Source organism: Marmota monax, unplaced genomic scaffold (assembly GCF_021218885.2).
Source record: "Marmota monax isolate L192 unplaced genomic scaffold, Marmota_monax_Labrador192_F-V1.1 WCK01_AAM20220418_F8-fsc00080, whole genome shotgun sequence".
In the NCBI taxonomy this organism is placed as follows: Eukaryota; Metazoa; Chordata; class Mammalia; order Rodentia; family Sciuridae; genus Marmota; species Marmota monax.
The window spans coordinates 6,149,586-6,173,856 of record NW_026694750.1 but is presented as its reverse complement, the minus strand read 5'-3'; the positions used below and the strand labels follow the sequence as shown (position 1 = coordinate 6,173,856).

Genomic DNA, 24,271 nt, shown 5'->3' with positions numbered 1-24,271 from the left:
CCCGGGCAACTTGAGCAGCGCCGGTCGGCGGCGGAGCCCTGGACCGAGCCCCCTGATCCTGCGGCGAGTGAGCGGACTCGCGTCCGCCGGAGTGACAGTCGTCCAAATCAGCGGGCAACGCCGAGTCTTCGGCGCCGGGCTCCGGCTGGAGGCAAAGCCGCGCCGCGAGACTCGTACCGCTCTCGGCGGGGCCGCCGGCCTCTTCCCCGCCGCCCGGGAGGGCGAAGCCGCGCCTTTTCAGACTCTCGCTTCGCAGCTACAGCACCGGAACGCGCCCCGCCTTGCTGCCACCTTCGCTGTGTCGCCCCTGGAGGGGGCCACAGCCCCGCGCCCCGGCCGGAGGATGTGCGTCCCCGCGGGCCGGCCCGCTTGAGCCATGCGCCCCAACGGCGGCGGCGCGCCGGCCGGCATGGAGCCCCGCGCGGCCGCGCTCTGACTCGCTGTGCGCCCCGCGGCCGGCGGGCGGCGGGTGGCGGCGGACCGAGAGCTGGAGACCGGCGCCACGGGACCGGGACTGAAGCGAGCGGGCGCGGGCGCCGCGCAGATGGCCGGGGCGAGCAAGGTCTGAGGCTCCGCTCCCCGAAACGTGACCATGTGGATTCAACAGCTTTTAGGACTCAGGTGAGCGACCCGGCTGACAACACGGTGCGTGTGGGTGCGTGGGTGACGGGCTGGCCTGAAGCGGCGCTTTCCTCAATGTTGCAAATAAAGAGACCCCCCCCCCCCCGCGCTTCCCGAAAGCGGCCAGCTGGGCGCACCGGGGGCCGGTAGGGCGGCCGCTTGGAGACCAGAGCCCCACGGCCCCGCAGGGAGCGGCCGGTTTTCCTAGGTCCCTTGTGTCCCGGGGTCGGGGCAGCGGCGTTCGCCCCAACAACCTGGGCAGCGGAGCTGGCCGGGCGCGCCCGCAGTTGCCGGCGCCAGCAGCGCAGTGTCCTGGCCGGCCGCCCCAGCGCGCCTCCTCTCCGGAGCCCAGGGCGAGGCACGGACTGCTGGGCGCGGCGGCGGGCGCAGGAATCGGGGCTTCTAGGGAAAGCCAGCGCTCCTGGCTCCCCGGGAGAGCGCTGCAGGCGGAGTCGGAGGAAAGCTGAACCAGCGGCTCCACCCTCCCTTCTGTCTCTTCCTCTGGGCCCGGGACTGAACAGGAGCCTCCTAGGATCCCAGCTGACGACCCAGCTGTGTTTGGGTGACCTCCGGGCGGACTGTCGCGCACAGCTGGCGGGCAACTGAGACTGGAGAGCCCGGGCTCTGGGGGAGCAACAGCAGGCAGCCTCCCGAACCACTCACATGCACACACTCGGCATGGGTGAGCCAGGGTGCTGGTCTGTGTCCCCGACTCCAGGGCCCGCTCAAACAGGGTTCTAGCCCAGCCACTGTGGCGGGAGCTTTCAGAAGGACCCTTCTCAGCAAACTTTGCCCACCCACCTGGGTACTCTGACTCCATCGGCCCCTGCATTGGGGGCCCCAGGGCCAACCAGAACGCACTTGTCCCCTTTAGAGCTACCTTCTACCCCTCTCACTCCGGCCAGGGTCTCCCGCAGAGCTGGTGCCTTTGGGTCGGGGCTGGAGCCCAGAGCCAAGAGGACTTAAGGTGGAGGCGGAGAAAACCTGCTTGAAGTTCCCGAGTTTGTCCACTGGGATGCACTGCGCTCCCGCGATGGGGCTGAAGGGGGTCAGCAGTTGCTAGAACAGGCTGCCTCCTCCGCCCCCACCTGGCGTGAAGCTGGGGGGAGTGGGGCAAAGGGAGGGAGGAAGAGTGCGCGTCCTGATTTTGAGAAATGGAAAGGGGACTAGCCTGCCAAGGGTTTTCTAGCTACCCTTGATTTATGAGTCGATTTGGCACGGAGGGGTAAATGCTGTTTAACACATCTTATGAAAATTGTCGAATGTTCTCATTGGCATCCCTTTGCCTGTCCACGGGACTTGACTGTGGCTGTGGGATTTAAGAGGTTAATCATGAAGCTGATCCTGTAGGGTGTTGGTTGTTGCTGGGCCTGGATCAACTGATTGGTGTGCTTGGGCTAGATAAGGTTTGGTCTTGGGGTGTCGGCAAAAGGGAGCAAGGACAGCTTTGCCCAGATGACCCGGATCCAGGTGCCCTGCCAGCCTGCAGTATGTGCTTCAGCTCTGGATTGTCCCGGGTCTCAGCCAGACCCCATGGGCCTGGTGAATGACCAAACAGTTCTCCACCCTGCCCGGCAGTTGCCTTTAGCTCCTGAATGCTTCCGGAGCTGCCTCCTGCCACTAGGTTGCTGATGGCAACTTACTTGAACAAGCTCAGGCTTTTTTTTTTTTTTATTGCTAAGTTACTAGATTGAAAGATGAATACATTTTGATAAGGGAAGAGGAGAACAAATATTATGCACAGAAACCTCTCTTTTGATTCAAAATTCTCTAAAACAATTCCTTTACAGCATCCCCACATAAGAGCTTCCCGAGATTTTGCTTTCAGAAATAGTTCTGTTGGTGATTTTGAAGTATGACCTTTTGTTTTTTTCCCCATCCATGTTAGCACGGGAGATATTCTGTAAATGTGCCTCTACGGATGAGCTGTCACCTCTCCGCGATCTTGATGGCAGAGCTCTCGGTCATATTTGCTAGTGCTGACTCCTGGCTAGGGTGAGAGGCCTGAGCCAGGGGGTCTGGTGGCTGCACATCACTCTGGAGGCACAGGGGCTGGGAATAGAGGGGTTTCTTGCTCACGATCTGGGGGTTCACTTTTCCTTTCCAGAAAGCCCTGGGCCTCTGCTTGCAAGTTTGCTGCCTGGCTCCCCAGGTGAGCACTGGGCATCTTGCTACCGAGCTTGGAGGCTGGTTCGGACAGGTAGAGGCTGAGTGCAAGCTCTGCCAGGAAGAGTCTCCTTTAACCTGGGGGAGGGGCTTCTCAGCTCCAAGGCGAAGTCTGGGCTTGGTTATTTCCTTTTGTGTTGGAGCTGAGCTGTACTTGGAGCCTTGACTTTTTAGGAGAGAGAGCAGATGGAGTCTAATCGATCTACTTTTCTGGTTTTTTTTTTTTTTTTTTTGGTGGTGGTGGTGCTGATTGTATCCAAATGCAAAGCTACTTCCCAGCACAGGGAAGGGCAGCCCTTGAAGGAGACCCTGGAGCAGCAGCCCGGAGGGTGTGCTTACTCAGCAGGCTGCCCCGAGTTCCGAGTTTGGCTGCCTGGTGGCAAGTGGGGCTTCCCACGTCCATCCCAGCCTGCTCAGGACTGTGACCCCTTGCAGAGGGCCCCGTGCTCACTCCCAGGCTGTGTGCCTCGGGGTTACTCGTCTCTTCTCACCCCCGAGGCTCCACTGCCCTTCTCTCTGGGCCCCAGGCATGTCTAACCATATCATTCAGTTCCTCAAGTCCTCAGTGTGCACGCTGTCGTGTGCCCGGGCCTCCCACAGGGACCCTCGGAGCTGGCTCACACTGTCCCTGACTGAAGTCCCCCAGCAGCTGGAGCTGAACAGCCCGGCGGATGGAGTCCAACGCTCTGTCCACAGCGCCACGCTCCCGGTGAATCCTGGCTGGTGCTGACTTCCAGCTGCTGCTACTAAATTGATTGCAACTGGAATCTGTGTAGTGTCAGCCTCTGTGATACCCATCAGGGACAATAATGCTGGAATAAATCACAAATTTAGGAGGCAGCTCAAATCTTCAGCAACATGAGTCCGTCCCCCTTAAGCTCGGCCCTTGTTGGGGATCCGCCGTCCTGCTGGGGAGCCGGTTGGACCCCTCCCAGCCGTCTCTGTTGTCTGTTTATTTTAATCACCTCTTCCTTTGCCTCTGTGCATTGGAGAGTGAAGCAGGCCAGGCAGCACAGAAGCTGAGCTGAGACAGCTCTGCGCCTCCCTGGGGCGTCCGTCTGTGGGTCCCTGGAGAGGGGTCAGCTTGCTTTCCCCTCTGTGTGCCTCAGCCTTCTGGCAGGGGTCGCTCTGGGGATGGCCGTGTCCCATCCCAGACACATCATCCTGGTCCCAGCCTCTGTCTCTGACACGAACAAGGCATTTGGAAGATGTGGCTCTGTGCCCCCTGCGTCCTGTGTCCCTGAGACTTGGCGGGAGCCCACAGGACACCTGGAGTGTGTTGAAGAAGGCTGCTCCCTGGGTCCCCATGAGGTGGGTGGGCACAGAGCTCAACTGCAGTCTGCACGGAGCCCGGAGCGCCAGGGCTCCTCCCGGGGGTGGCGTTGGAGTCATCTGCTTTAAATACGGAGCTGCCAAGTTTTCTTCAAAGGGTTACAAGTCAGTAGAGACCAAATTGATGTAAAGATTAGCTTGGAAAGCCAAGAATATCCTTGATCTAGATTTCCACGTTTGAAGTCTGGCTTGAGAGGGCTGCTCCTGCCCAATGCCAGTCAGACAGAAGGGGGAGGCGGGAGCAGGGGCTCGCTGGGGCCAGAGCAGACAAACAGGGTGCATCTGACCCTGCTCTTTGTTCCTCAGAGACCCCTTCCAGGAATTCAAAGGGGCTGGTGACTCATGAGGCCACCGAGTGGGGAATGGTGGTTACATAACTCAGATTAACTCTCAGTTAATCTGCTTCGAGCAGCAAGTCGGGCCGGAGTGTGCCCATGGCAGAGCCAGGCCCTCAGGGTGCCCTGGGCCCTCTGGTTTCCATCCCTGTCGGGGCTGGGGCAAGACCCAGGTGGAGGAGGGCAGCTGCTACCCCTCGTCAGGGCCACGACCTGAACCCCACAATAACCAACCAGGGGTGGTGGGTGCTGCTTCAGTGCCAGGTCCCCAAGGCCCCCCCAGGACTGAGGGGAAGACGGGGCTTGTCCTGCTGCTGGGGAGCTTGGCAGCTGCCTGACTGTGGGTGGCCCGAGTTAACTGGGACAGGCAGGCACACAGAAGTGGCCTGAGCGCTGTGCCATCCCCTCCCCCACCTCCTTGCCAAGTGCTCCTCCGATGACAGAGACCAGGATCCTACCATTGGTCCCTGGGATCTTAAAGTTGGTAAATATTTACAGTACAACCAGAGGAGCCCCAGGGGAGGACAGTGTGTCCCAAGTCATGTGTCTGCAGAGGACCTAGGAGTTCCTACAGCTGGACAGGAGGCCCAGAGGGAGGAGTCAGGGCCCTCTGCGTCCGTGTCCAGGGCGCACCTTCTTTTTTTCTTTTTTCCCCTGTGGTCTGGGGATGGAATCTGGGGCCTTGCACGTTTGCAGCAAGCTCTCTACTACGAGCTGCATCTCCAGACCAACTTTGTTTCTTTATCCATCCCCCAAAAGTTTGGTGGCTCAAAGCTGAATTCTCCTGTGCTTCAAATCCTGTGGCCTGCGCCTTCTGAGCTCACCCTAGACTGCGCCTGTGTGGTCTGCTCACTGGACTTCGACCGTCCATGGTGCTTTCCCTTGGTACAGGCCCAGGAGGGCGGGCCAGGCTGGGACCCCACCTGTCTGCCTTCCCGTCTCTGCCAGCCCTCTGGGCAGTTCCCTGAGCCGTGTGGCTCCTGGGGCTCTGCTGCCCATTGTCCTAGGGATGTCACGCTGCTCCCTGACTCTGCTGGCCTGTGACCTCTGGGGCAGCTCGAAGGGGCCGCCACTGCAGCAGCAGCAGCAGCAGCAACAGCAGGAACGTGAACCTGGCTGTGAGGAGCAGGGGCTGTGTTGGTTGGGAACGCGCAGGACCTCGTGTGCCAGGCTCCTGTTCTGTCCTGGAGCGGAGCTCAGGGTCCCGGCTGAGCGTCCCTGTGGGCAGTGCCGTGGAGGGTCTGGCACTAGGAGACGCTGGGGTGTCTGTGGACAGAAAGTGTGTCGCCGTGGCACAGTGCCCCTGTTTCATCGAGTCACGGGTTGTGCCCGGCTGTGCACCGAGATCCAGGAACGCGCTCGCAGCCTCAGGCTTGGGTGCTCTCCTGCCCCAGATAGAGGCTCGCTCTTCAGCCTGGCTCCCTGGTGCTCTCAATCCTACCAACAGCGACGGCTCCTTGGGCTCGAGGATTTTGTCACGATTAGAGTACAGAGATGCTCAGGAGAAACCATGCCATCAGCTCTGCCTGCCGTCATTATCAGTTCAGTAGGAGTGACAGTGTCAGACCTTCAGCTGCCTGGAGGGAGGGGGTGCCGGGGGCGGGAACGGGGGGCGGTGCAGGCCTGGCTGTGGGTGAGGGAGAAGAGCTGCTGCTGGTGGGGACGCAGCCCTGAGGCCGTGGCAGATGGGGCTGAAGACCCTGCCTGCAGCCCTGGTGGGGACTCAGCAGTTGCTCCACTGGGAAAGGGGGATGGAGGCAGGCCAGGTGCCTCTGAGAGGGAGGCCCCGGTCTGCATCCTGGGCAGGGAGCACTGGGTGTATGTGTCTGGGTGAGCACATCGGGTTTTACTCGGAGCTGCCCCCTCCCGGGCCCCGCAGGAGCCTCAGAAGTCACTTTAGATAAGCGGCTGCTCTCAGTGTCCCCCGTCCTGGGGACTGGCCTCTGCTCTCAGCCTCATCCTCCCCTTTGTTCTTCCTCGGTGCTCGGGTGGGGGCACCCACCATCCTCAGCAGAGGCACGGCAGACCCACGGGCCAGCCGGTCTCTGCCCTCAGGGAGGGAACAGTCTTCCTCGGGGAGAGACCAGCGCTGCCCTGCAGACAGAGATACAAGCCACATCGGTGTTTCCAGACTCTCAGGAGCTGCATTAAAAAACAGATGGAAAAAATTGGAGATGTATTTAATTTAACCCAATCCAACCCAACGGTTGTCATTTCAATGTGAACCCAGGAGAAACGGTGTTAATGGGCTTGAGGGTACACTGTCCCTCACTCCTTGGGATCAGGTGTGTGACTTATTCTTAGAATACATCTGCGTTTCCGGTTTCCTGATTGCCACGTGGGACTGGTGACTGTCGGGTCAGTTTAGACATTTCCCAGGGAAACCCAGAAGCAGTGTCTTTAGGACCAGTGATTTCTTTAGACACCCCCGAGTGTCTGCCTTCAGCACTGTCCCTGTCCAGCATGGGAGCTAGAGGCCACCAGGGCAGCTTCCTTCCTTATCCGCTGGGGTGTCTGTGAGCACCCGTGCTATCCAGGATGTGCCAGCACCAGAGCAGCACAGCAAGGGGAGCTGTGGCTGCTATCTTTGTGGCCTGTGGCCCAGAGAGCTGTGCCAGCTGAGCATTTGCACCCTCTGGGCACCCCTCACACCAGTGCATAACGAGCATAGCCGCAGGATCCTGGGGGGGGTGGGGGTGGACGAGTGCTCAGTGTAATAGGCTTCCCAAAGTCAGGGAGGAGGGGTCAGGTGACCGACGGTGAGACAAGCAGGTGCAAAGGTGGGTCAGAGGCTGGGCTGGCTGCCAAAGGAGAGCTGGCCACTCAGAGGACACGTGTCCTCCCCTGGACATCCCAGGCAGCACTGGGCCTGTACCACGCAGTTCCTGAGTGGACGCCCCAGGGGTCAGACGTCCCAGGGCCCCTTGAGCTTCATCTGCACAGAGGCCCAGAGACTCCCATGTTGGGCACCAGCACGTCACAGAGGCCCAGAGACTCCCGTGTTGGGCCTCAAGGAGGAGGAGATATGGCAAAGGGGCACAGAGGCCTGGTTTGAATGTCAGATCCTGACAGCCTGCGCCAGGAACTTGGTTGTGCCCATTTATGTACATGTGAGTGTGCCCGTGTGTTGTGTGTGAGTGTGTGGGATGCAGGTGAGCACATCGTGTGAGGAGCTGGGGTCCTAGGTATCGGCGCAGACATGACCAGGGACCCTGTCACCAAGTGAACAACCAGTTCTTCAAATCTTCCGGCCCTCACAGGGTTGCGTGTGCAAACTTGCAGTGCTCCTTCTGTGAATCTGAGCCAAGAATCGTGGCAGGAGGCGTGGTTAGGACTTTGCTGTGTCTTGGGCCAGAGGGGCACCTGGTCCCGCAAGGCTGGCCAGGGCTGGGTAGGACAGTGGGCTGTCATGGTGAGTTGGTATTGCCCACCAGGGGTGAGGCCCACCAGGGTGAGGCCCCCAGATGGGTAGCTTGCTGCCAGACACAGCCCCCAGGAGGTGGTGTTTGAATGGTGGGCTGAGTGAGCATGGGTTCCCAGGGGCCTTTGCTGTGGTGACCATGTGATCCCCCATGGTCGCCCTTCCCTAGGTACCAGTAATTTGTATTGAAGGAAATCCCCCATTTGGAGCTGTATCTGATTTAAACATAAGCTCTCTAAGGTCTGAGATAGCTTCCATATTGATCTGATTCACATTATTTTGAATGCACCAACTGGGTTAAGCAGGGCAGATTCCTGCTGAGACCCTGGGATTTGAACTTATGGAACCTTGTGACAGCATCAAACCAAGCCGCTTCTTACAGCAAGGGCTGATGCGAAGACCTTCTCTGAATGACACATGGATCCTGCTGTCTGTCATCCTGAAGGGCCAAGAAGGCTTCAGGTACCAGCTGCTCCAGTAGCAGGGTCTCCAGAGAAAGGGCTCTGTGCTGGCTGAGGAGCCATGGTGTGCGGGGGCTGTGGGGTGCATTCACGCTGTTTCCTGGAAGGTCTGGTTTTGGAAGATGTTTAGACTGAAGGAGGGGAAAATCCCCATGGATAGAGCCTGGCACCAGGAGATGCCATTAAACATTAATGCCCTCAACTCATTTGATGAAACTGGCATCACTTTGAAATCAAAGCCCAACCAAAGCACAAGAAACATCAAACCACAGAGCAGCACAGCAATATTGTTTGTGAAAACAGGCAAAGAGTTTTTAATAGAATATTAGTTCATAGAACTCAGTGATATGTCAAGAGACGTCCATGCCATGGCCAAGTGGGGTTCATTCCATGAATACAAGGATGGTTTGATGCTGGGAAATCAGTCAGTGCTATTTGCCATGTCAAAAATCTACAGAGAGAGTTATGGAGCCACATCGGTTGACCCAGAGAAGGCACTGACAATGGCCTACCTGTGCTCGCGATGGCACCCCTCAGTGCAGTAGGAACAGGCGCTTCCTCAACCCCATGGGGGACACCTGTCAGACCTGTTGCTCACACTCTGTTCTTCATCGTGAGAAACAGCTCATTTACCAGGAGACCAGGACGACTTCCTAACCAGTGTGATACAGGAACACTGAGGGACGAGGGCCAACAGGAAAAATACAGCTGCCCACATGGCAATGGTAGGATTGTCTACCTAGGAGCACCATGTCTCAGGAAAACCCTGACCAGCTGTTCCACAGGTCACGGAGCACAAGCTAATTGTACAAAATCAGTTGTGTTTCTGTCAACGAGCAGGAAGATCAGAAACTAACACCACCAAAGATCCAGCTTTCCTTTATTGTAGCAAAAACCTGGGACAAATCAGCCTGAATGGAGGACATTATTCCCAGTGCTGCTGGGGTCTGGGAAGCACCATGCACCACGGCAGATGGTGTGGCAGAGGAGATGCTCCCGGCATGGCAGCTGGGAAGCCACAGAGCAAGGAGAGGCAGAGTCCCTGGGTCCCCTTCAAGGCCATGCCCTCAGGGACCTCACTTTCTCCCAGCAGGCCCCACCGTCTAAAGGCTCCACCTCCTCCCGACAGCTCCAACCTGGGGGCCTTTGGCAGACATGCCAGATGCAACCTGTAACAAACATCATTTATAGTTGCCCAGATGAAATGCTTGGTTGTACCAATAAACCAACAAAAGCTACCCTGAGTTTTTTTTTTATGCTGAAAATGACACAAAGTTGATAAAAGAAATCTAAGATTGTAAGTAGACGAAAAGACATACCATATTCATGGATTGGAGGATGCGTCACACCCAGGATGTTACTTGTCTAACTGCAGGAGAATTTAATGCCATTCTTACAGCAAAATCTCAGCAAGAACTTCATACATATGAGAAAGATTATTCTAAAACTCATAGGTAGAGGCAAAGGGACAAGAACAGCGGATTGTGAGACTTGTGGAGCAGCAGGAGGTGGGACGGCGTTCAGCTGTGAAGGAGCAGAGATCTGTGAAGTAGAGCAGGCAGAAGGGGACCCTGCAAGTGTGCCCAACTAAACTTTGCCAGATCAGCGGGGAAGAGGTGTCCTTTTCAACGAAGGGCACCGGAGCTACCAGACATCCATCACCAAAAAGAAAATCAAATGCACCTCGAGTCCCATGCTTTTTTCAGAAATTAACTCAGAACGGATCCTAGAATCCAGTGCAAAATATACAGCTATAGACTTTCAGAAAACAGGAAAAATACTTCAGGAAAAGAGTTTTTAGACTTGACACCCCAAACAACATCCATTGATGGAAAAATTGATAAATTGGACCTCCTCAGAATGAAATGCACCTCATGGAAGACTCTTCAGTTGAGAAGACAACGTACGGAGCAGGAGATATTTCTGAACTGCACATCTGATGCAGAGTAGCATTGGGGATGGATGAAGGGCTCTTCGTGGGAGGAGAGAAATCAGAAGGATGTTCCACAGAGGAGGGCACTCAGATTGCAAAGAGTGCTGGGAAGATGCTGGGCTCCAGTGGCCACTAGTGAAAGGAATTGGAAGGCAGGAGCAAAACCCGCCTGATCACCAAGTTCCGGCAGGGAACAGAGGAACTAGATGGTGCTCAGGGTGCTGGTGGGGAAGGAAGCTGCTCCGGCTGCCCGGAAGAGCAGCTTCTCACCAGAGCAAGCCACACCTGCCGTGCAGTCACGTGCTCACGCTGGGTGTGTACACAGACAGACATGGAAGACAGAGTCTGCGGCAGCCCCCCTGGTGCCCTGCCCCAGGAGTGCTCCACAGTAAGAACGAGGGTCACTGGTGCACCCAACAGTCTGTCTGCACGGACCTCCAGGGACCATGCCCAGTGAGAAAGGAGCCATTCCCAAAGGGGGCAGACGGCGTGGTGATCCCACAGCACTGGAGTGGCAAAGTCCTAGGAATGAGAATAGAACAGTTGTTTCTAGGGATACAAGGGTGGGGTAACAGGAGGGACTTTTGTGGCTGTGGAAATGTCACCTTTACTGCCTGCCTGTCAATGACCTGATTGTATCATTCACTGTGGTTTTGCAAGATGTTCCCACTAGGGGAGCCGGGGTCAGGGGTGCAGGCATGGCTGAGTGCTCGTCTGTGGGTCCCTGAGTCGACAGTTGGCAGACGAGGCAAGCATGATGAGGAAGCAGCCTTCTCTGCCGTCTGGCGGGGAGCTGGGTGTGTACAGGTGCGCAGTGCTTCCCTCTTGGGGAACTCGGTCAGCGGTGATGTGGGAGTGGGCACGGCTTCCCCGGCAGCGCACTGCAAAGCCTTCGCAGGAGGCGGGGCGGCGTCTGCACAGCTCTGGGGACGGTGCAGTGTGTGCACGTTGCTGCTGTTATGAGATCCATCATCAGTGACAGTAATAAATGACCCGGTGCATAATTACTGGATAAGAGGAGCTGTCCAGATCCTTACGTAAATCAGGTCAGCTCCGAAAATAGAGCAGGCTGCTCGGGGTCAGTCCCACTTTCCACGGCTGGCGCGCAGGGTGCTTCAAGACCAGGCTGGAGGATCCCGAGCCGAAGGCAGGGACCGCGGGCCTCTTTTTTCTGGTTCAGTGAAGCCGGGGCTGCGGGTTTGTCAGAGGCGGGCGCTGGTTTGCGGCTCTGCTCTCCTCACTTCACTGGGGTCTGAAGGATAAGAACTGGGGCGGGGCCCTGTGAGCAATGGGCAGAGCCCGGTGGCACCACCCATCCAGCCGTGAGCCTCTAGCTCTTACCAGGAGTACCTATCACTCCTCCTCCTGTCTTCCCACCCAGCTTGGAGGTGTCCAAACCATCGATGTTTCCAGGACTTTCCATAACCAAGGCTTTGTGGCAGGTGGCCAAAACGCACTGAGCTGTCCACCCCACCTAAGTGGTCTCCGTCCATGCACTGAGATCCTTGTGAGGCTCAAATTGTTGCTCTCATTCTGCACAGCATGAAACTGAAGCTCAGAGAGGTAGAGTAATTTGCCCCAGGTCACACAGCTAACTGGAGGGAGGGCTGGGATTTGAATCCAGATTTCAGGGACTCCAAACTCCATTTATGCACTTTCTTCCATCCCCTGTGGCACTCATGTTTTAGATAAAATCCATTTCTATTTCTGTTTTATATAAACTGTTTATTAAGTTACACATTGTCCTTTTGGGGAAAAGAAAACAAAGTTTAAAAAAATAATAAAAGATAAAAGCAACAGCTGCTGCTCTGGAGCCGAGTCAGCACCTGGGTCTGGCCCAGGCGCCCAGCCCACCGGCCAGTCTCCCTGCCCCCCAGGTGTCAGTCAGAGGCTTCTCAAGCTGAGAGCTGATTTCATGGCGAGGAGTTAAGGAAATGCCGAGGGGAGATGAAGACATTTCCGTGACACAGATACTCCTGCTCAGTCTACTTAATAATTAAAAATAAATATGTCGCCGAATCCACGAGGGCTCGGGAAAGCGCTGCTGACGCTCCACGGCAAGGTGGGGAGTGGTCGGCTGCGGGGCGCGGGCTGCACCGGGAGCCTCCTGGGACACGGCGCCGGCCGCGGGTGAGTGTGCCCAGTGCTGGGCGCTGTCCCTGTGGCGCATCCGCAGCCCTGGCCTGGCCTCTCCCCGCTCCCCTCCGTCCCTCCCGGCCTCCGAGCCGCTCACCTGCCTGTCTGCACCGCCGTCCCGTCGGGGGTGGAGCGGGCACCTGCGGTCCTTCCGCCTGGCCTCCTCCTCCGGGGCCTGAGGTCCCTGGGGCGCGTGACGTCACTCCTCCCTGCCCTGGGCAGGCTCCACTGTGGACACTGTGGACCCTGCGGTTGCGTCCCCTTCAGGTCTGGTGGGCTTCTCCTGCCGCCTGCGCGCTCCCTGCCCTGGGTGTGGGCGCTGGGGACGCTGCCGCCACAGCGCTCCTGGTGCCGGGTCGCGCCTCTGTGCCAGATCCGCCCCTTCCCCGTGCGCGCACGGGCCGAGGCCCCCCCAGTCCTCATTTCTCATTCAGTAAACGTTATTGGGTGTCAAGTGTGAGCTCCACGGTGCAGCGTCCCGGTGACACAAAGACAAGGACAAAACTTTCCATTCTGCCTTGGTACAGAGACGCTGCGGTGGGGACACTGGGACTCATGGGAAGAAGGGCTTCTTGCTGGCCAGTCTTAAAGGACACACACCAGGCCTTCTCCCCCAACACGGGTAGTGGGGCTCTGGGACCCAGGCCGATGTCCTCAGAGGAAGCCACTGGGGACTCTGTCCCATGGAGTCCTCTTTGAGGGCTCTAGGCACGTGTCTGGGGAAGAGGCAATGGTGGGTCACAGGCTAGTTCAGAGCTCCGGCCTCGCTGTCCTGTCCTGCAGCAGGTGGGGAGGCTCCCTCACGCGCATACCCGGTGGGTCCAGTGGCCGCCGATACGTGGAGCCTGTTTTCTTAGACCGGGAAGCGGAAGCGGAAGCGGATACCAGCATCTTGGGAGGGGAGGAAAAGGCCCCGGCTCTGACCACGTTGGCTTTCAGGCTTTGGGGTGGCGGTGGGCTCCTGGTGTCCTTCCTGGGCTGGCCCCTCATGAGTGGATGTGAGTCAGGGTCCAGCTGCCCTAGGGCCCTGGCTGTGGATTGTCAGCGGGTGTGGACAGGGACTCTAGGCCTGGGGCTAGAGGACATCTTAACCCTGCTGCCCCTTGTCGACTGCTGGGCAGCCCCAGGTTGAGAAGGACCCTGAGGTCTTGGGGCGTGGAGTGGGAGACACGCTGTGGACTGTGGTCCTGTCCAGGCTGGGCACGGGTGGGAGATGGTTTCCTGTGCAGGAGGGCTGGGCGCAGGGAGCATCAGAGCAGTTGGGCTCACCTTGGACATCAGTGTCCCATAGCCACCCCCCCAGACCGCCCACCCTGAGGAGGAACACAAGTTCCACTGCGAGTTGTCACAAGGAGCCGTCCGGGCGAGGGGAAGGGATTCCCATGAACGCCGGGAGGCCTCTAGGTGTGCAGCTCTGGTTTTGGGGGGCGGGTATTTGTTTTTAAGAGTCCACTCCTGGGCAGGGTCTTAGCAAGAGAACACCAGGCCAGTCTTTGAGACCTGAGCCTTCACCTCTGGAGAGGCCGAGGCCTACATTCTCCCCGTGGGAAGGAGCTGTCAACAGGAGGGGGACGGACCCCGGGGGGGCAGTGCTCAGCCAGGCCCCACCCCTCGTCTTCACAGCGAAGATTCAGGACTCTACCCAGATGCTGACAAGAGCCGCGCTTCCTGCGAGGACAGCGGCTTCCCGGGCGCAAGGATTCTTTAGGGAGCCAATTATGCAAGACAAGAGTAAGCATGTTTATTTTTATGACACTGCATTTCAAAATCCTAGAAAATGTTGATGGACTGGCCCCATTAGTCCCCCGGTGCTGTGGCATTGCCCCCACAGGCTGCCAGGGCCCTGGGCTGTTGCTGAAGCCCTGGAAATGGGCTGCTCCCTGCCCAGCACTGCCCAGAGGGGCTCCGGGAGTCCCAGGCTGCAGCTCCTCCCTCCCCCAGCACTTGGCTGCAGTTTGATTCTTTCCACAGAAGCCAGCTACTCCCGGCAAACCCAACCTGTTATGCTCCCCCCCGTCATGTGTCCCTGGGGGGTCTCACCTAGAGGGCAGGGCTGTGGTTCTGTAGCACCAGCCACCCAGGGGGCTCTGAGGGCCTGCTGTCCCCAACAAGAGCCAGGCAGGCCGCGGGCAACTATGTCGAGGGAGGAGCTGGCTGTGGGCCTGGCACGCACACCCAGCAGATGCAGGTGAGTCCGGCTGAGCTCCGCACTGTGCTGAGCAGGAGGAGGACCCGTCTCCTGGTGTCTCCGGAGTCCCCAGGGGAGTGGGCGGGGAGGTGCAGATGGACTCGCAGGAGCTGGGAGGAGTCCCCCGGAGCACTGGAGACTTCCTGGAGGGAGAGGCCCTGGACCCAAGGCTCAGGGGACGGGTGGAGGGAAGCCAGGCGGCCCAAGAGGAAGGGAGGGACACCCAGGCAGAGGGCAGGGTGGCTTCAGTGCATCTTTGCACACTTGGCTGTGAGTGTGGGAGCAGGCACTTGCACACCTTGCCCAGGATGCCCCACCCACCCCCAGGAGGAGGCAGGTGCCCGGGAGCGTGCCAGGTGGGGCCAGCAGCCCTGGTCAGTACCGACGTTCCATCAAGAGAAGACGTAGGGCACTTGGCTCCTCCCCCAATGTCAACAGAGTGGTGGGTTCCATAGCCCCTGTGGGGGCTGAACCTGTGTGTCAGTGAGGCTGGGGCTCCTCCATCACCAGGGGGAAGTGGTGTGAGGGGCATGTGCAGGGTGGGTGTGTGGCAAGTGTGTGTCCGTGTGTCTGCCTGCTCGGTGTCTGTGACCTGGGATGTCACCACCCACTGCAGGTCTGCCCTCCTCCTCATCAGCTGCCAAGCAGCTCACGTACTTTAGTTAAAAACTCACAGCCGAGGTCAAGGTCAGGACTTAGCCTTGGCTTTCTTTCACATATGGTAAACTGAGGCAGAGGGGCATCTGCCGTTGTCCTGAGGTCACGGAAGTCAGCAGGGCAGCACCTGGACACCAACAGAATGTGCCCCTAACTCTTCCCCAGCACCGTCCAGCCTCCGTCCTGGGAGAAAGAGGCGAGGGCCAGCGGGCTCTCCATGCATGCCCTGCATGTCCGAGGCACATGTCCTGCACTGGGCAGGCCTGCTGGCCCTGCTGCCTTCAACAGTCCTCACTTACTTCAGAGAGAGTCTGAAGTCCCTGAAGCTCTGAGACAAAGGGATTGCTTCATGACTCTGTCCCTCCATGATCCCACAGCCCTTCCACTCTTCTAAGACCTCCTTCTATATGAGAATTCCAGAGCTCCTACTGTGTCACAGCAGGCAGAATTTATGTCAGGGTCCACAGGGTAGACTTCACAGAAGGGACTCAGGCCCAGCCAACCAGAGGAAGATTCAGGCTCAGCCAACAGGAGGGAGACTCAGGCTCAGCCAACAGGAGGGAATCAGGCTCAGCATTTCCTTTTTGTTGATTTTTTTAATTGAGGTGAAGTTCACCTGACATCAGGTTAACTGTATTAAAGAGTATACTGCGGTGGCATTTAATTCATTCCCAGACATGAACACTCTATTTCCAAAACCATTTCATTACCCCAAAAAGAAGCTCCGTACCCTGGTGGAGTCCACTTTCATCCCTGGTAATTGCTCACCTGCTTTCCGACTCTGTGGACGGCCCACTTTGGACACTGGGTATTAATGGAATCTTCATGTGGCCTTTTGGACTGGGCTGCGTTTCCTTGACATGGTGCTCCTGAGCCTCACTCACACTGTGGCAGGAATCCATAGTGGTCCCTCCCCGGTGACAGCTATGCCATGTGTGGACGTGTTGCACGCTGCTGTCCCTTGGCCACCGTGAGCTGGGCTGCCCTGAATGCCTGTGCACGGCCGTGATCTGGCCTTCTCTAGGTCCCGGGGGTACCGAGGGCCAGCACTTCTCAGACATGCTTTTCTGGCTGCTGCCTGGCGGGGGCTCCGGAGTGCTTGTGCAGTCTTGGGATATTCCCAGGGTCTCTGTGAGCCTCGGGTGCCCTCCCCGCCCGAGGGATGAGGTCTTAACTCACCCCCACACTGGGCTGTGGGTGGTGGTGGCTCTCTGGTACATGGTCAGCTGCTTGGTGACAGAGCCCCTGAGCCACCATCACAGAGGACGGACGGGCCCTGGGCACAAAGCATTGCTCCTGTCACTCCTTCACATCCCCAGGGAGGAGGCTCGGGTGAGGGAGCCGCCCTCTCCTAAGCTCTGCTCTAAAGAGGGATATTGAGCCCTTTGGGGAGTGGATTAGAGCAGCTGCCCCTGGGATGAATCTTATTCTGGGGACGTTCACTTTCCCCTCTTCCAGGACCTCGGAGCTGAGCTGAGCTGTGCAGTCTATTGAAAAGTACCTAAGCTGTCGTTTATCCTTTGAGCCCGACACGGCCTAACCCACAGGAGCAGGACCTGCAGCTCAACACGTTCCGGATGCGAGCCTCCCTGGTGGGGCCGGCCTGCTTATTCAGGAGCAGCATCTCCTGGCTCAGAGTGTGGGCCCCATCTGTGGGGGGCTCCCCTTGTCTCCCTGCCCCCCGCCGCTCAGCCCCGTCACTGAGCAGCCACAAGGTGGAGGCCCACAGCCTCCGCCACCTACAGCTCCCTACTGCGAGGCCCCACCAGAGGACAAGCCGAGGAAAACACCCAGACACAGGAGCCAACCCACATAACCAGGGCGCAGCTTTTTGGGGTGTTCCAGAAGGTTCTGGAATGTCTCACCCTCCCCTTTCTGCAAGGAGAGAGGAAAAGAAAACGACAGACAACTAAGTTGCTCCTGGGGATTTGAGTTTGTAGAAAACGCCTTCGTAGGGTGTCCCCAGGTCCTACCCCTTACTCCGGCACCGGACGATGCTGTCCGGGGCACAGGCTGGTCTCAGGGTCTGCGCCGTCCACTCCCCGTGCAGCTCAGGTGGGTTGGGCAGGTGCCCCTGCTCGTCGTATCTAGAACCCGAGCCCCGGGTGCAGTGATAGTGACCACACTGACATCGAGACAGTGATCCTTAAGATAGGAATGGCAGCAGAGCGGGGAGGACATTGTGCCGCTGTGGGCACTGTGTGCATGCCCACCGGCGTCCTTAGCCCCTGCCCACCTAGCACGTCAGGACCACAGCCTTCCCACTGGGTGAGGGATGGCGAGTGTGGTGCTCCCAGGAGGAGGCTGGTGGACAAGCCCAGGTCCTTCAGTTCTTCCTCAGTGCTCCTCCCAATTCTGTGTCCCCATCACGTCCCCATTCATCAAAGGATGTTGGCACGATGACATGGCAACCTTGTTAGCCCTGCTCCTAATCTAAAAGATATTAGCCCATTCTTTTTCCTGCTTTGTAAATCCAGAGATGGAGGCGAATCGAATCCCTGGGTAACCAGGAAACGTAATTAACAGGAACACAGTGTTTCTTGGGGAAGCTGGTGAGAGTCTGCCTTTTCTTCCATTATGGTCTAACTGGGACCTGAGTTCGAATCTTCCACCCGTGCTCAGGGGCCTGATAAGAACAGACCTTCTAAAGCCAGCGCTCTAGCAGGCACTGCTCCTTCCCATTTGGCAGCGTCCTGCGGACCCCAAGCCCTGTCCCTGGGCTCCTGTCAGCCGCACCCTGATGCTCTTAGGTCTCCAGAGCTGCTGGTGGATCCTGTTGAAATTCTTGCATTGAATTGAAGCCTCCAGGGGCCTCCCCAGCGAGCGGTCCTTGTGGGATTGTCCAGGGCACTCCTGCTCGGGCAGGTGGAGGGAGCGGCCGGGTCACCCAGGCCTTGCCCAGTTGGGCTTTCTTGCCACAGACGCGACGGAGCCAAGTCATGCAACATGAAAGGGCACCCCTGCCAAGAGAGGAGCCACCGTACCCCTGGAGCCTGGAGCCTGGGAGCCCACACACACCAGTGACAGGCCCAGACACACTCGGTGTGCCAGGCTGGGCGCACGGCACCCCTGGAGGGCCTCGCCCTGGCACAAGCTTTGCTCACGTGAGGTGGGCACCAGGACCTCATATTTGCTTCAAGATGGACTGGGGACCTCTCAGCCTGGGGTCTCAGGAGCAGACCACCTGCCTGAAGTCCCAGGGAGCACCGCGGCAGCCACTCACAGACATCCCCTGATCCAGGGTAGAGGCACTTCCGTGGCAGACGCAGGCTCTCTCCAAAGTCAGTTCCAGGGAATGGGGCTGTGACTGGGGGTGCTGCTGGCTTCCCAGAGGTGCGGCCCCAGTTTGTGACTCATGTAGCAGAACCGTAGATCCATGCAGAGGCCACTCCATCCTGGAACTAGGAGCCGGACCGGAAACCGTTGCATGATGCACCGGACACCGTGCTCCGGAGGCCTGAGGCCCACATGGCGGGCAGCTGCCCCCAGGGTCTTGCGCCCCTTCTCCTCTGGAGGGAGGACAGGGCTCCGTGAGCAGGCCTGGCCCTGCTCTGCCTTCGCCCGTGTGTTTAGGGAGCTCTGGCGGAAAGTTCCGTGCCAACGGGGCTGCTTTCATCTGCGCGCGCCTATTTCTGTCTCGCTGCTGCTGATGCGCTTCCTTTTTGACATTCAGCGTTTTCAAACACAGATTCCACGTGAGTCACGGAGCGTGTGGCCATGGAGAAGTCGTCCTGGGCCCTGGCCCCAGCCTCTTCCTGGAGCCTGGAACACACTGTGCCTGGGCCCGGGGGCAGCCTGGCCGTCAGGGCTCCAGGGTGGGCTGCAACCTGGAGCACAGCCTGGCCCCTCCCCTGCACCCGGGCTGCCATGGGAGAGGCCCGCGGGAAGGAGAGGGAGCCGCCCCAGCGCCAGACCCACCTGGACACCAGCCGAGCCCCGGGGCAGCCCGGGCTTAACAGCTCCCTGCCAGATCTGCAGAGCTCACCCAGGGGCGCCGAGGGCCATCCCTCTCAGGGGTGCAGCTCGTCGAGGGAGGGTGCAGAATGGAGCCCAGGAGGCTGGGCTCTTCCCGTGCACCTCCTCTGTAGTGGGAGGTTTCCTGGTACCAATGGGTGGCAGTGCCCAGGCCACAGCCAGCCAGGGCCTCCCAGGAGCCTGTGTGTCCAGAGCAGACACCGGGCTCCGACATATGAGTGCGGTTGATGGTCACAGGGCGGACCTTGGACTCTGGTCCTCAAGGATTGAATGTCCCTTGAGGGCCAGCCTACCAGGGGCCAAGAGGCCACTCTGCTGGGTGAAGCCAAGTTCCCCACCACACAGTTGATGGTGGGGTAGCCCAAGCCAAAGTTCCCCGGAGGCCGTGTAGGCAGACGAGCCGGCCAGGAGACCCTGGGGGTCCTCCGCCATCAACAGGCACATTTGCCCCGCTGCAGAGCCAGGTCCAAGGGGCCACGTGTCCTCAGGGCTCAGACACTGAGGGAGGAAGCCCTGCGTGGGCCAGCTTCGCGCCTCGGTGCAGAGCCTGCCCGGGTCTCCTGTGGCCGGTCTGCGCCTCCCCCTCCTGCTGGCCGCTGGACCCTCCGTGTCAGGGAGCCGCCCAGCCAGGTGCACCCTGGGCGCTGCAGAGATGGCAGGTCAGCGGCCGCCTCGTCCCCCCCGGCTGGCGCTGGTCACACTCCTGCTGCTCGTCTCCTGTGCATTTGCTGGGTGCTTTTTTTTTTAAACCAGTTCCAAAAAAAGATAATTTGTGTGAAGGGAGTGAAAATTGAGTTTATTTACGACAAATCAGTAGAATCCAAACTTTGGCAAAGAAGCCCAGGGTCGGCCGCGGCTGCGAAGCGCTGGGCTGCGTCACGGCACTCGCTTCCGGCCCAGCTGCTGGGGAGACGCTGACCCTGCTCTGTCCCCCTGGGTCCCAGATGCCCACGTTCACACCAGTGCCACGTTAGGGACTCCGCCACGTCGGTGTCCACGCCGCGTGAGAACAGGGCAGAAGAGCGCTGCGCTCTGGGGAGTCCAGCCCAGAGACCGCTGGTGGGGGAGGGCCTGAGGGGGACAGAGGACCTCAGGGCCCCAGCGTGCCTCCAACGTCTTCTGCGTGCACGCCCAGGCCCGAGTGGCACGTGGCGTGTGGGATTTGGTCCCGACACGGAGGGGTGTGTCGTGTGCCTTCTTCAAGGTGCCAGAAGCAGGAAAACCCAAGGCAACGTGTCGGCTCCAGTCAGAAAAAATAAAAGCCATGAACAGAAATGCCACTAAGGGCTGCTGTCCCCTGGCCAGGAGGGGTGGGACGTTGCTGCAGGGGCTTGCGCCCTGCTGGGGAGGAGCGGGAGTGTGCAGCGAAGAGCTCTGTGGAGGCCCAGGGCGAGCTCGGGAGGACCCCCGCACGCCCCTGGCCCCCCACGAACAGGGAGTGCAGCCGGCCCAGGGGAGAGGTGGCAGAGATGGACCGTGTCCAGGAAGTGAAGTGCCCACAGGGGAAGGGCGGAGGAGGACAGAGATCCTGACCCCACCTGCCACGCTCCTTCCTGTTCCCTGGCAGAGGACCAGGCCAGGCTGGTGATGCCAAGAATAGGAAGGGAACGTTCCAGAGGCAGGGGCCGCTGTGTGGCGTGCCTGACACGGTGGCTGTTCGTGGCTGGCCCACTCCTGCCCGCAGGCCCCTGCTGCAATGGCTGTCTCTGGCCAGGCCATGCAGAGGGCCTGTCTCGGCTCCCTGTCACACCCCTCTGTCTGCAGGGCTCTCGGGACCCTCTGGTGTCGCCTTGTGGGTACTCGAGGACCTGCTTGCTGCCTGGTCCCCTCCCTGGGGACAGATGCTCTAGGAGAAGGGGTCCTTGTCAGCCCATGCCTCCTGGGTCCCTCACCTGGCCCAGGCCCGGCTTATGCCCCTGGGCACCCAGACAGGGTCTGCTGGCCCCATGGGTGCAGGAGGGGTGACAGAAGGTGCACACCTTGGAGCTGTGTGTCCATCCAGGAGATTGTCCAGGAGGGGCAGCTCGGGAGAGGCCAGGGCCATGAGAGCCGGCTCACAGGTCAGGAGGGCAGTCAGCAGTGTGTGCAGCCCCCAGGACAGGATGGCCTGGGCAGGACCTTCCAGTCGGCAGCGAGGTTGCCGCTGCAGGGACAGGGGCAGGGGCCTCCAGGAGAGTGAGCTCCACCGAGCAGGCAAGCAGGTCCAGGCCGAGGGCCAGTGGCAGGGGTGGTGCCAAGGCAGCCCCAGGGGACAGTCACGGCTGTGATCTCAGGCCAGATCCAGCTCACAGGCCTCGGGAGGGGAGGCGGGGCCCCTGACCTGGCACCTGCCTTCACTAATGGAGAGGCCCCCTGTGTGAGCAGGGCGCTGTCACGCATGCCGCCGAGCTTTTCTTTGTAGTAAATGGATTCTTCAACCGAGGAGGCCTCCCCGGGAACTGGCCAGGGTCTTTCCCTCCTCTTCCCACAGGGGATCCGCCCCTCCTGGCCCACTCTGCTAGGCCCAGTGGAGGACCGACTGAGGAGGGAGGGTTGAAAACGTCCTGGGTTGGAACCAAGGCTTGCCCTGCAGTGGACGGAAGCTGCGGAGGGGGAGAAACCCCTGAAGTCACTTGGAGGATGTCACGGGGCAGAAGAGACTCCAGCGAATGCTCGGGGGCAGATGACCCACCCGCGTGCAGATGGCAAGGCGTGTGTTCAGGGCATCAGGAGCCACGCCGTCCTGTGAATGGTGAAATGGCCCCTGCTCTCCACCCCTGGTGCTGGGCCGCCCACTGCTCTCAGTGGGAGTGCCAGGCCATGGTCAGCATCAGAAATCCAAGTGTCGGGTGGGTGAGTGCCCGCGTTGGCATGAGAAGCTCGCTGTCTTGGAGACTGGCCAGGCGTGGGTGAGGCAGGGGCCAGGCGCAGGGCTTTGTGGCCCGGGTACAGGCTGAGGCGCAGACCACGCGTGGGGGACCACCTGCCGGCAGGACGGTTGTGGGTGCCCTTCCTCCAGCTCTCCTAGGCACCTTGCCCGTGTCCCGGAGTCCGTGGGCTCTCGGGCGCGGCCCAGCAGGACAGCCCTAGTACAGAACACCCTGGTAGCCTGGGCGCACTGGCGGCACCGAACCCCGGGCTCCGGCCCCAGGTTGTGCCCCACACTGAACGTCTGTCACTGTCACGAATGTCTGAAAACTTGGTGGCTTAAAAGGACACACTCTTAACACCCCTGCGCTCCAGGCCCCCTGGAGTGCCTCTGGCTGTGGCCTCATCTGCAGCTCAGCACGGGGACAGCAGCCATACTCTCAAGGCTGCTGGTGGCCTGCAGTCCCTCGGAGGCTGCCGGCTGGGACCTGTTTCTTGCTGACCGTCTGCTCCTTGCCCCCCAAGTGGGAGCTCACGCGGGCAGCACGTCTTCAGGCCAGCAGGGGTGGGCGCCGGCCCCCAGCAAGATGGACGTGGCCTCATCACCTTCGCAGCCTGCTAGGGGTCACGGGCCAGTCATGGTCCTGCCCACCCTCAAGAGTGGACTGTACCCCGTGTGGACACCAGAGGCGGGGCCTTGAGCCCCTCCTGAGTCTGCCTCCGCAGAGGTCAGTTGTTTTCTCAGGAGGCCACACACACTCCGCCATGCTCCTGGCCTCAGCTGGACCCGAAGTCCATGCACCTCACTGGACACCTCCTGCAGCCCTCAGAATAACCCCAGGGGCTCACTCTTGTCCTGTTCCCACTCACAGAGAGGTTAAGTGACTCGCCCAGGGCTACCCAGCAAGTATTTGGAGCACACAGCCGGCCACCCGCACCCTGAAGTGGTCCCCCCTGGAGACATGGGTACTAAGACCTGGCTCAGAACACTGCTCCAGCCACATGTCCTCGGGACCCGGGACCCACAGAGCAGCCTCCTGGTGCTTGGCCTCCAGTTCCTGTGGCTCTGTGCCCTTCGGTGCCTTTTCCCTGTGGCCTGGACTCCAGGAGGTGGCAGGTGCATCCTGGTGAGCAGGCCCTCGCAGCATGGATGGACTGAGGTGCGTGAGTGATGCGCACGCCCTCCTCCCTCTCCAGGGCCCCGTTAGGATGGGCCTTGCTGACCTCAGCCTTTCCCAGTGAGACTCTGGGCTGCCGGCAAAGTGCTACCCTGAGGGTTCATTCTCTCCAGTGCTGGGGCCAGGAGTCAGGATCAAGGGGAGCACAGAGCAGCGCTCCCTGGGGGCCACAGGGAGGGCCTCCTGCTGCCCGGGCTCAGGCTGAGTGCTCCTCTCCTTGGCACATGGCCACGCCCCCGGCCCTGCCTGTCTTCAGGTGGCCTCCTGTCTGCACATCCTCTCCTCTGCTGATGAAGACAGACGTACTGGTCAGGGCGGTCTTGAGAAATGGAGCCCACAGACCGTGCATGTGTGTGTGTGTGCATATGTGTGTGTGCGCACGCACGTGCACACACCTGTGTGCTCACAGATGGTCCTTGGCTTGAGAGGTTTCCCCTTAGCACCTGTTACCTTCTCAGTGGTGTGAAAGTGTGTGTCTTTTGTAGCAAGCACACTTGGAGTGTGACCATTTTCTGGACTAGTGACATGTGGTGTGACCTGCTCACAGTGCAGGCAATAGCCTCAAGATGCAATCCCACGGCTGCCCGGGACCCTGGGTGTGCTCGGGCTGGACTTCAGCCGTCCACAGTGGGGCTTTCAGCTCGGGCAGGATTGTTGGGTTGCAGCCCCACTGTTAAGTCCAGGACCGTCCTGTGCGTGCGTGCGTGCGTGCACGTGTGTGCAGGGACGGAGAGAGGTCTATCTTGGGAACTGGCTCACAGCACTGTGGAGGCTGAGAGGCCGGTGATCTGCAGTCGGCCAGCAGGAGAGCCAGGGCTCCACTCCACAGAAGACAGGCGAAGACCGAGGTCCCAGCCCAGAGCTCAGGCAGAGAGGATTTCCGGGTCCTCTTTGCTGGTCAAGCCTTCAGAGGACTGGGCGAGTCCACTGCGTTGGACTCGTCTCATCCAGAGGCACCCCAGACACGAGAGTCGTGTTCCACCCAGTGTCTGGGCACGGAAGCCGAGTCCAGTTGACACAG

The 24,271-nt window shown here is 59.6% G+C and overlaps 1 protein-coding gene across 1 annotated transcript in view; it reads left to right on the top strand.

Moving 5' to 3' along the window:
- Positions 1–475: 475 nt before the first annotated feature.
- Positions 476–24,271, top strand: part of Ajap1 (adherens junctions associated protein 1) — a 109,414-nt gene continuing 85,618 nt past the window's right edge. The window contains exon 1 of the mRNA XM_046424762.2: positions 476–621. Within this exon, the coding sequence (XP_046280718.1) occupies positions 593–621 (29 nt within the window). The 5' untranslated portion in view covers positions 476–592. The remainder of the gene's footprint in view (positions 622–24,271) is intronic.